The sequence below is a fragment of the Melozone crissalis genome, unplaced genomic scaffold (assembly GCF_028551555.1).
Source record: "Melozone crissalis strain CALT ecotype California unplaced genomic scaffold, PUWL_Pcris_2 ptg000020l_1, whole genome shotgun sequence".
In the NCBI taxonomy this organism is placed as follows: domain Eukaryota; kingdom Metazoa; phylum Chordata; class Aves; order Passeriformes; family Passerellidae; genus Melozone; species Melozone crissalis.
The window spans coordinates 1,085,276-1,097,479 of NW_026535798.1; the positions used below are offsets into that span (position 1 = coordinate 1,085,276).

The 12,204-nt window shown below is 49.8% G+C and overlaps 1 protein-coding gene across 1 annotated transcript in view; it reads left to right on the top strand.

The window, feature by feature from the left end:
• LOC128937662 (CUB and sushi domain-containing protein 2-like) overlaps positions 1–12,204 on the top strand; it is a 142,206-nt gene that overhangs the window by 54,927 nt on the left and 75,075 nt on the right. The window contains exons 14-17 of the mRNA XM_054277457.1: positions 904–1,092; positions 1,816–1,932; positions 5,646–5,861; positions 8,619–8,807. Of these exons, the coding sequence (XP_054133432.1) occupies positions 904–1,092; positions 1,816–1,932; positions 5,646–5,861; positions 8,619–8,807 (711 nt within the window). The remainder of the gene's footprint in view (positions 1–903; positions 1,093–1,815; positions 1,933–5,645; positions 5,862–8,618; positions 8,808–12,204) is intronic.

Consider the following 12,204-nt stretch of genomic DNA (forward strand, 5'->3'; position numbering starts at 1 on the left):
TTCCCAATCTTCAGCAGCACCACGGCCTCCTCAGGGCACCCTGGGTTTTGTTTCCCCTGTGCCAGGCAGCTCACAGGTGTTGCCAGTGGAGGAGCAGTTTCTGCTTTTCCTGGCATCCCTGACTGGTTTGGCCTCTCCTCCCTTGGGGAAATTCCCTCTCTCCATCCCCTCATTTCAGGGATTTCCCTCTCTCCATCCCCTTACTTTGAGGATTTCCCTCTCTCCATTTCTTCCTCTCACTTTGAGGATTTCCTTCTCTTTATTTTCTCACTTTGGTGGTTCTCCTCTCTCCATTTCCTTCCCTCCCTTAGGGCAATTCTCTCTCTCCATCCTCTCACTTTTGGGATTTCCCTCTTCCCCATTTCCTCCTCTCACTTGAAGGATTTCCCTCTCTTTATCCTCTCACTTTTGGAATTTTTCTCTTTCCATTTCCTCCCCTCCTTTGAGGCAATTCCCTCTCTCCATCACCTCATTTCAAGGATTTCCCTCTCTCCATCCCCTCAGTTCAGAGATTTTCCTCTCTCCATTTCCTCATCTCACTTTGAGGATTTTCCTCTCTCCATCCCCTCATTTCAGGGATTTCCCTCTCTCCATCCTCTTACTTTGAGGATTTCCCTCTCTCCCTTTCCTTCTCTCACTTTGAAGATTTCCCCCTCTCCATCCCCTCATTTCAGTGATTTTCCTCTCTCCCTTTCCTCCTCTCACTTTGAGGATTTCCCTCTCTCCATCCTCTCATTTCAGGGATTTCCCTCTCTCCCCTCCCTTGAGGAATTCCCTCTCTCCCTTCCACCCTCTGACCTTGGGGACAACCACCAACATTTGGCTCAGTCCCCTGGGTGGGCTGAGCTTCCCCTGAGCCCCTCAGTGCCCACCTGAGTGCTGTGCCCTGTTTTCTGTGCCCAGCTGTGAAGCTGCAGTCTGACCACTGCCTGGACCCTGGCATCCCAGTGAACGGGCAGCGCCACGGCAACGATTTCTACGTGGGAGCCCTGGTGACATTCAGCTGTGACCCTGGCTACACCCTGAGTGACACTGAGGCCCTGGAGTGTGAGCCCAACTTCCAGTGGAGCCGGCCCCTGCCCAGCTGTGAGGGTGAGGAAACTGCTTCAGGATGTTCTTGGGGTTGGGAGGCAGAGCTGAGCTCACAGGGTGGGAACATCCAGAGGTGGAGCCCACAGTGGTTCCAGCTGCTGGAAACCTTCCCATGCAGACCACTGCCAAAGCAGCAGCTGGAGAGCTCCCTGTGGCATTAAATCCATGGGTTTTGTTGGATTTTGGTGGGTCTGTCCATGGATTTTGTTGGATTTTCCTCTTTTGGTTGGATCCCACAGGGATGGTGGTTCCAGCTGCTGGAAACCCTGGAAACCCTTCCCCTGCAGACCAACTGCCAAAGCAGCAGCTGGACAGCTCCCAGTGGTGCTTAATCCATGGGGTTTGGTGGCTCTGTCCATGTATTTTGTTGGATTTTGACCCACAAAACCCAATTTGGGTTGATTGGATTTGGGTTCATCAGTCTCTTTTGGATTTTCCTCTTTTTGTTGGGTCCCACAGGGATGGTGTTTCCACCTGCAGACCCATTGCCAAAGCAGCAGCTGGAGAGCTCCCAGTGGTGTTTAATCCATGGATTTTGTTGGATTTTGATGGGTCTGTCCATGGATTTTGTTGGATTTTGTCATTTGGGTTGATTGGATTTGGGTCGATCATTCTCGTTTGTTGGATTTTCCTGGGTTGGGTTTTGCTTTTACTTTTTCCTCCTAGCTTGTGAAAGAGTCTGGATTATTGAACTCTTTCTCTCCTGTTTTTTTGTGTTTTTAGCTCTCTGTGGGGGCTACATCCGTGGCTCCAGTGGCACCATCCTCTCCCCAGGCTTCCCTGATTTTTATCCCAACAACTTGAACTGCACATGGACCATAGAAACATCCCATGGCAAAGGTGAGGAGAGGACTGAGGCAGTGGGAGAGAAACTTTTCCCTGTGAGATCCACGAGTTCCTCTCAGAAATGATGATTCCATTGTCCCTGGACAAAATCCAGAGGGTTTTGACGTCACCTCTTTAACCTTTTAAAGGGAAAATTCTTATCAAGCAGAGCTTTGTGTTATCTCCTGTTCCAGACCTTTGTGGCCTGATCCTAAAAGTCAGGATGTGGATGCAGAGATCCTGACACCATTCCCTGTCCCAGAGAGGGATCTTCCCCTCCTGAGGGATTTCTGGAGGTGCTCAGCTCCTCCTCTCACAGTTTTTTTGGTAATATCTCCCACATGGCCACCACACGAGTCCTGGAATTGCCCCAACTGCTCCAACAATTATTTTCTTGTGACACTTTATGGACTCCCAGGCTGTGCAAGTGGAGTTTAAAAGCAGTTTAATTTTAAAGGTATTTAAATGCCTAAAGAGAGACCATTATTTTTAATCTCATTGCTTCAAAGTGATTTCTTTTCTCCTTTTATTTGTTTTGCTGTTTCTTCTGCAGAGAATGGGGAGAGAAAAAAAAAAAGCCCAACCTCGTGTTTGCAGAGATGTTTTGTGCCACAGTAAATTGCAGACCAGAGCAAAGGTTTAATTGGTCACAAATCCTTAAAAATGAGTTTATAATTAGCCCTTTTTGCTACAGTTCCTCGACCCTTCAGTGCTGGAGGAGCCTTGTGCCCTCTGCTTGGAGTTTTTACTTTAAAAAACTTGGAATTTGGGCATGTTCTCCAGGATAACTGAATTGTTCTTGTGCTGATTCTAGAGGGGTGATGTTATTTGTGTTCCTTAAGCTGGGTTTGCTAAAACTGAGGGTTTAAATTTGCTGTCAGAGGAGAATAAAGTCATTTTGCATTCCCCACATCCCAGTTTTCGGGTCAGATCTATTTCTGTTTTGTGCTTCTGGTAGAAATAGCAAACAATTTGGAAACTCTTGGAAGTTTCCTGCTTTTGTGGAGTTTTGCGGACTAAAAAATGTTCTCCACAGAATGGATATAAAGAATGAATTATCAAGGTCAGTCCTAAGCTTTGGATATAAAAATCCTTTTGGGACAATAAAGGGCAGTGAGGGATAAATTGTGGGATGATCCCACAATTCCTTCATTCCTAATCCCATGGGAAAGGTTCCTTGTTGGTTTCCAGCCTCTCTGACCTTCACTTCTTGGAAGGGAAGAGCTGCATGTGAGCAGCAAAGCTCCAGGAAAAACTTGGAGAGGGCCAGGGATAAATAAATGGAATATTCAGCTGGAATTGGATGCTGTGGGGTTGGATATTGGATCTCCAGAGCTTTCCCTGATCTCCAGAAATTAATAGAGAATGGGCAGCAAGGAGGAGAATCTTCCTCTGGGCTTTTTTTGCAGGTTTCCTGCTGTTTCTTTGGGATGCTGTGTTTTGGGAATGGTGGCATGCAGAGCCAGGGAATTCTTGGGAATTATTTGGGTTATTGGTTTAATTATTATTTTATAATTCTAATTATTTGGGAATTGTTGGGTTAAATGAAATAACCTGGTCAAACCAAGCAGGGATCTCTCCCAAATTCCATCCTGGGGTTTCCTGGAGGATTCTGAGCAGGATCAATCCCAATCCCACACGAGCAGAGGCTCGGGAGCCTGCCCTGAGCTGGGAGATCAGCATGGAAAAATCCATCTAAATGCAAAAAGGCTTTTTATTGCTTGGCATCTCCCTGCCTTGTTAAGTCGGTGTGACAATGCTGTGACAGAGTTCCTGAGCTCAGATCCTGCCTGGCTCCTGCTCTCACTGCTGGTTTTTGTTGATTTTTTTCTTTTTTGTATTATTTTATTTCCAAGCTGGAATTATTTTCCAGAGAATGAGTGTTTCTAATGGTGTTTGAATTCCAGCATGAAAAATCACCTCGCTGGAGGCTCCTGCAGGAGCCTGAAGTGCTTCCCATTGTGTGTCGGGAGGTGTGAAGGGGACTTTAAGTAATCCATTACTCCTCTCTGGCTCATTTACAAATGCAGCAAGGTCACAGCCTTCTCCCCAAATGTTTCAAATCGTTCAAATTGAATTTGGGAGGAAGAGGCAAAATAGTTTTGCTGTGTTTGGCTGGCATTTCCGTGGCTGGAGCTGCTGTGGGGTTTATTTTGGGCAAGAAAAGGTGAATAAAAGTAGGGTATAGGGGAAGGTGTCCCCTCCCATGGGACAGCCCTCCCACATTTCCTTATTTGGGCTTTAGCCCCACCCACCTTCCATTATTTGGATTTTAGCCCCTCCCATATTCCCTTATTTGGGGTTAGCCCATCCCACATCCCCTTATTTGGGTTTTAGTCCTGCCCTCATTTCCTTATTTGGGTTTAGCCCCTCCCACATGTCCTTATTTGGGTTTAGCCCCGCCCACATTCCCTTATATGGATTTTAGCCATGCCCACATGTCCTTATTTGGTTTTAGCCCCTCCCACATCCCCTTATTTGGTTTTACTCCTGACCACATTTCCTTATTTGGGTTTAGCCCTGCCCACATTTCCTTATTTGGGTTTGGCCCTGCCCACATTCCCTATTTGGGTTTTAGCCCCACCCACATTTCCATATTTGGGTTTAACCCTGCCCACATGTCCTTATTTGGGTTTAGCCCTGCCCACAGTTCCATATTTGGGTTTAGCCCCACCCACACTCCCTTATTTGGTTTTACTCCCGCCCACATTTCCTTATTTGGGTTTAGCCCTGCCCACATTCCCTTATTTGGGTTTAGCCCTGCCCACATGTCCTTATTTGGGTTTAGCCCTGCCCACATTTCCATATTTGGGTTTAGCCCCACCCACACTCCCTTATTTGGGTTTGGCCCTGCCCACATTCCCTTTTTGGGTTTTAGCCCTGCCCACATGCCCTTTTTGGGTTTAGACCCTCCCACATTTCCTTATTTGGGTTTTGGCCCTGCCCACATTCCTTTATTTGGGTTTTAGCCCTGCCCACTTTCCCTTATTTGGGTTTAGCCCTGCCCACCTTCCCTTATTTGGGTTTAGCCCTGCCCACATTCCCTTATTTGTGTTTTAGCCCTGCCCACATTCCCTATTTGGGTTTTAGCCCCACCCACGTTTCCTTATTTGGGTTTACCCCGCCCAAATTTCCTTATTTCGGTTTAGACCCACCCACATTCCCTTATTTGGGTTTTGCCCCTCCCACATTTCCTTATTTGGATTTAGCCACGCCCACACACAGGAGAATGGAATAAAACCATTTTTAAGGTCATTTCCCACCCAAATTGTTCCATGATTCTCTGATTCAGCCCATCATGGGAAGGTCCTTGCAGCTGCACCTCTGACACACTTCTGGGAAAGCCTCCCTGACCTTCAAGCTGGGATTCAGTCCTGGTTTTCCAGGCAGGAATTCCTTCTGTAGCACTCTCATTTTTGAGCCCTCCCAACTCCAACCTCGCTGCTCTCCGTTTAAAAGTCATTTTTAGAATAAAGGCTCCCCTGGGCTGCTCCCTCAGCTGCTGCTCTGTCCCTGGAGCAAGTTTGTGTCACCCTGACAAGGGCACAGGAATCCAACATTTCCAGAGCCTGGCCCTGCTCCCACACCCCAGATTTAGGGTTTTTATTGATTTCACTTCCACCAGACCCAAATCCACAATTCCAGTGTGATTTTTCCCCCTGCCCTCGGTGGGGAGCTGGGGTTGGGCACTGGGATGACTCCACCTGTGGTTTCCCCTCTCTCTGCAGGCGTGTTCTTCACCTTCCACACGTTCCACCTGGAGAACGGGCACGATTACCTGCTGATCACGGAGAACTCCAGCTTTGCCCAGCCCCTGCAGCAGCTGACGGGCTCGCGGCTGCCGGCGCCGCTCAGCGCGGGGCTCTTCGGCAACTTCTCGGCCCAGATCCGCCTCATCTCTGACTTCTCCATGTCCTACGAGGGCTTCAACATCACCTTCTCAGGTGACAGCAGTAGCCCGAGCCTTCCTTCTGTGCCTCCCTTCCTTCTGTGCCTCCCTTCTTTCTGTCCCTTCCTTCTTTTCCTTATTTTCTTTCCCTCCCTCCTGCCTTCTCCTATTTTCCTCCCTTTCCTTTTCTCCCTTTTCTTTTCCTCTCTTTCCTTTTCTCCCTTTTTTTTGTCCTCCCTTTCCTTTTCTCCCTTTCCTTTTCTCCCTTTTCTTTTCCTCTCTTTCCTTTTCTCCCTTTTTTTTGTCCTCCCTTTCCTTTTCTCCCTTTCCTTTTCTCCCTTTTCTTTTCCTCTCTTTCCTTTTCTCCCTTTTTTTTGTCCTCCCTTTCCTTTTCTCCCTTTCCTTTTCTCCCTTCCCCTTCCCTTTTTGCTTCCTTTCCTTTCCTTTTCCCTTTCCTTTCCTTTCCTTTCCTTTCCTTTCCTTTCCTTTCCTTTCCTTTCCTTTCCTTTCCTTTCCTTTCCTTTCCTTTCCTTTCCTTTCCTTTCCTTTCCTTTCCTTTCCTTTCCCCCTTCCCTTCTTTTCTCCCTTTCTGTCCCTTTCCCCTCTTTCCCCTATTTTTTCCTTGCTGTAGTACCAGATGGGAGCCCCCTCCTGCTGCACCCAGCAGGGCTCTGATCCAGATTTTCCTGACTCCAGGACTCAGGAGGAGGCTGAGGGAAACAATTCCTGCCCAGAGAAGTTCCAGCAATCCCTTGCTGAGCTGTGCTTGCTCAACCCTCACGGTGATGGTGCCTTTGTGCCTTTGAGTGGGTGTGCTGATCCAAAATGCAGATTTTTCAAAGGAAATCCAAATTTTTCAAAGGAAATCCTGATTTTTCAGCAGCTGTCTGTCAGGAGGAGCGTGAGGACTTGGAGAGGGACCAAAGGAGGGACGTGTGGCACTGCAGGGCAGCTCATGGCACTGGGGCAGCCTCTGCTTGAAGGGCACGAGGTGTTTGACTGTGTCCTCTGGGCTGGAGTCCTCCAAGTGACTCCCAAGTGCTGCCATTCCAGGGAATGTCAATCTTTGCTGCCTGAGTGCCCCAGAAGCAATTCCCTACCACAACCAGTGAAGGGCAGGAGCTTTATTGCTGTTCTTCCCTCTGTCCCCGTGTCCTTCCCAGTCCTGAGCTGCCACTCCAGCACCCAGGGAAAGAGAGAAATTCCCATTTTTCCTGTGGAGCTTGGTCTGGCACCCTCCCTGACGGGCAGAGCTGTTGCCATAGATGCAGCTGAAACCTGGTTCCCAGTGCCTTTGTTCCTGGCCTCTGAAGTCAGGGATTTGCATGTGGAAACCAGTCAGAAAATTTCCAATTAACTCCCATTTTGATGAGGGGAAAATGGCTTTTTGCCTTTCAAAAGCTCGCCTCTAATTATAACTCTCATTTTCAGTGTATTTCAAGGTTTCTTTCCTATCTTGAAAAGCAAAACCAGGAGTCAGTTCTATTTTTAGCTCCCTTTACATATATATATGTTAACATACAGGCTTTGGACTTGGAGATGTTGCCAAAAACACCTTCAAAAGAGTTTTCCTTCAGGCTGCTTTGGGGTCAGAGATTTGAGTTTGGCTGTTGGCCAGAATCCTACGTGACCTTTCTTGGAGCAGCAGCTTCAGCGTCCTCCTGCCTTCCCTGAGCAGGATCATCCATTTCCAGGATTAGAAAAGGAGAGGCAGCAGAAATCCCACCCGGATCAATCCATCCTCTCTGGGCTGCAGCACAGGGACAGTGACAAATCCCCATCCCTGTCACTGTGACAGGGACTGGGACCTGTTGCCTTCGGAGGTGGTTGGGATGCAGGGGCTGGGAGGGAGTTGTAGGTGGAGGGGGAAATAGAAATCCTCATGGGTTCACTGAAACTGGATCAAAGCTCAGAGATCCCTTGGATCCTTGTGGCATTTAGAGGGAGGACAGAATCCCTGAGCTGTAGGCTGGGGGTGAAATCCAGGTGGATTTTCATGGTTTGGAATCCTCATGGATTCGCTGCAGCTGGATCAAGGCTCAGAGCTCCTTTAGATGCTCATGTCCTCTCCAGGGAGGTCTGAACCCCTGAGTTTTAGGTTGAGGTGAAATCCAGGTGGATATTCATAGTTTAGAATCCTCATGGATTCACTGCAGCTGGATCAAGGCTCAGAGCTCCTTTAGATCCTCATGTCCGCTCCAGGGAGGACAGAACCCAAGTTGTAGGTTGGAGTGAAATCCAGGTGGGTTTTCATGATTTGGAATCTTCATGGATTCACTGCAGCTGGATCAAAGCTCCCTTGGATCCTTGTGTTCTCTCCAGGGAAGGCAGACCCCTGAGTTTTAGGCTGGGGTGAAATCCACCTGGGTTTACATGACCCAAACAGGATTCCATCCTCATTTTTCCATCCTCCCTGGAAAATGCAGCTGGATCAAAACTCAGAGCTCCCTTGGATTCTTGTGTCCTCTCCAGGGAGTACAGAACCCCTGAGTTTTAGGTTGGGGTGGCATCTGGATGGATTTTCATGGCCCAAACAGGATTCCATCCTCATTTTTCCATCCTCCCTGCAAAATGCAGCTGGATCAAGGCTCAGAGCCTCCCTTGGATCCTCATGTCATTTACAGGAAGAACAGAATCCTTGAGCTGTGGATTGGGGTGAAATCCAGGTGGGTTTTCATGGCCCAAACGGGATTCCATCCTCATGGGTTCACTGCAGCTGGATTAAGGCTCAGAGCTCCCTTGGACCCTCATCTCCTCTCCGTGGAGGACAGAACCCATCTCCCATCCCACAACCCCCGTTTTCCCCCTCCAGAATACGACCTGGAGCCGTGTGACGAGCCCGAGGTGCCGGCCTACAGCATCAGGAAGGGGCTGCAGTTCGGGGTGGGGGACGTGCTGAGCTTCTCGTGCTTCCCCGGGTACCGGCTGGAGGGCGCGGCGCGCATCACCTGCCTGGGCGGGCGACGGCGAGTGTGGAGTGCGCCTCTGCCAAGGTGTGTTGGTAGGTGGTCATGTGCTTTCATTTTGCTTGGCTGGCCCCGCTGTGCTGCACTCCTGAGGTGGGCAGGGATGGACGGGAGCGGCCCTGGGGTGGGTGACAACCCCCAGGATGGATGGGAGCAGCCCTGGGGTGGGTGATGTCCCTGGGGTGGGTGATACCTCCTGGGGATGGATGGGTGACATTCCCCAGGATGGTTGGGAGTACCTCTAGGATGGGTGACATCCTCCAGGGTGGATGGGTTGCGTTCTTGGGATGGGTTGGTGACATGCCCTGGGATGGATGGGAGACATTCCTGGGATGGGTGACATTCCTGGGATGGGGGGGTAATATCCCCTGGGATGGATGGGAACACCCCTGGGATGGGTGGCATCCTCCAAAATGGATGAGAGCACCTCTAGGATGGGTGACATCCCCTGGGATGGATGGGTGACATTCCTGAGATGAGTGACATCTCTGGGATGGATGGGAGCAGCCCTGGGATGGGTGACATCCCCTGGAATGGAGAGGTGACATCCCCTGGGATGGCTGGGAGCACCCCTAGGATGGTTGGGAGCATCCCTGGGATGGATGGGAGCTGGGATGGGTGACATTCCCTGGGATGGAGGAGTGGCATCCCCCAGAGTAGATGGGAGCACCCCTGGGATTGGTGACATATTCCAAGATGGATGGGTGACATCCCGTGGATAAGTGACATCCCCCAGGGTGGATGGCAGCACCTCTGGGATGGGTGACACCCCCCAGGATGGATGGGAGCACCCCTGGGGTGTGTGACATTCCCTGGGATGGATGGGTGACATCCTTTGGGATGGAGAGGTGACATCCCCTGGGATGTATGGGTGACATCCCCCAGAGTGGGACCATCCAGAGCAGGGTTGGGGGATGATGCTCCAGGCCGTGGGAAAAAGGATGTCACACTTATTTTTTGGTGTAGAATTTCAATAGAAAATCATTCCCAGCTCTGCTCACCCTGAGCCTGTGGGATTCCTCGAGATCAGTCAGGGCAGGGCTCTCACCTGGTGGCCAGACCTGCTCAGGAGATTGTCCTAAGCTGTGGGTTAGGGTTAGGTGACCCTTGAGGGAGAATTTCAGCAGCAAATCTCCCCAGCAGAGCCAGCTGTGCTGAATTTCCAGCTCTGGGGCCTCATTCTGCTGGGACAGGCAGGAGTAACAATCAGGCTGCAGATAAAGCTCATCAGGGGAATGAAAATCAAAATAAAAAATCATTTCCAGAGCTTTGAACTGGAGCCTCAGACAGCAGCACTGAGTGGACAACCCTGGCTGCTGCTCCTGGCTCAGAATTAACAGCTTGGCTTGATCAGAGCAGGGCAAACTCAGGGCTGATGGCCCAGAGCTCCGTGGCAGGGTGACAGCTCTGTCACAATGTCCCCAGTGCTGCTCAGATCTGCCTGGATAGGGATGGAAAAGGCAGACTGACTCATTAAGATCACAGGAGGTTTAATTGCTTTTCCAGACACTCTGCATTCAGCTCCTATCTTGGAGATGGTCTGGGGAGGGCTCGGAGTGGTTTTTGTTCCTTTGTCCAAGCCCTGTGGCCAGGACAGCTCCCTGAGATGTCCCCAGCATTGTCCCTGGGGAATCTGTGCCAAAATCCAGCTTTTCATCCCTGGCAAGAGCAGAGGACAAAGAGTCTCCTCCAGAGAGCCTCCTGTGGGTGCCTCTGCTGCTTAACCCTTCCCTGGAGGAGCAGCAGAGCCAGGAGCTGTTCTGGGATGGTTCCCTCATCTCCAGGAGCTGTTCTGGGATGGTTCCCTCACATGGGATGGTTCCTCCAGCTCCAGGAGCTTCCCTGGGATGGTTCCCTCACCTGGGATGGTTCCTTCAGCTCCAGGAGCTGCTCTGAGATGGTTCTCTCACTTGAGATGGTTCCCTCACCTGGGATGGTTCCCTCATCATCCAGGAGCTGCCCTGCGATGGTTTCTTCAGCTCCAGGAGCTCACCTGGGATGGTTCCCTCACCTGGGATGGTTCCCTCATCTTCAGGAGCTGCCCTGGGATGGTTCCTTCACCTGGGATGGTTTCCTCAGCTCCAGGAGCTGTTCTGGGATGGTTCCCTCACCTGGGATGGTTCCCTCATCATCCAGGAGCTGCTCTGAGATGCGTCCCTCCCCTGGGATGGTTCCCTCAGCTCCAGGAGCTATGAGGACTCAGGGACATGAGATTGATCCCAAAAACTGCTCTAGGGGATGACTGTCCCCAGGCCTGCGTGCAGAGCCCCAGAGGAGCAGGCAGCCAGTGTTTGACAGCAGAAAATCCTGCAGGGTAAACAGGCTGGGAAAACAGTGAGTCACGGCTGGCTCGTGTGGGAGCTCGGCAGGAGGAACAGAAAATCCTCAGCGTGGGGTTGTTCTGAGCAGATCTACACAAATTCATACAGATTCGTACGGATTTATATCCATTTCCCACAGATTTTCTGCAGATCCATGCAGATGTCACAGAGATTCACACAGATTTATATTTGCACAGATTACTCACAGATCTCGCCCGGATTCCCACAGACTTCTCACGGATCCACATAAATTTCACAGAGCTTCACACACATTTACACAGATCCCCTACAGATTCACCCAGATTCCTCCAGATTTCCCACAGATCCACACAGATTTCACAGAGATTCACACACATTTACATTTACACAGATTCCCCACAGATCCCCCACAGATTCCCCCAAATTCCCCCCAAATTCCCAAAGATCCACACAGATTTCACAGAGCTTCACACAGATTTACGTTTATACAGATTCACCCAAATTCCTACAGATTCTCCACAGATTCACACAGATCCCCCAACTTCCCACAGATTTCTCACAGATCCACTCACATTTCACAGAGATTCACAGAGATTTAAATTTACACAGATTCCTCCCCAAATTCCCCCCAGATTTACATTTACACAGATTCTGAAAGAGGAGAGAAGCCTGGCTAGGAAAATTTGATGGGAAAGGCGACAGTGTGCAGGTTGTAGTGACCAACAACAGGTTGTAGTGAATAACAACAGGTCATAGCGAGTAACAAGAGGTTGTAGTAAATGCCAGCAGGTTGTAGTGAGTAACAAGAGGTTGTAGTAAATGCCAACAGGTTGTAGTGAATACCAACAGGTTGTAGTGAATACCAACAGGTTGTAGTGGGTAACAAGAGGTTATAGTGAATACTAACAGATTGTAGCGAATAAAAACAGGTTGTAGTGAGTAACAGGAGGTTGTAGTGAATAACAACAGGTTGTAGGGAATACCAGCATGTTGTAGTGAATACCAGCAGGTTGTAGTGAGTAACAAGAGGTTGTAGTGAATATCAGCAGGTTGTAGTGAGTTACAAGAGGTTGTAGTGAATACCAACAGGTTCTGGTGAGTAACAAGAGGTTGTACTGAATACCAACAGGTT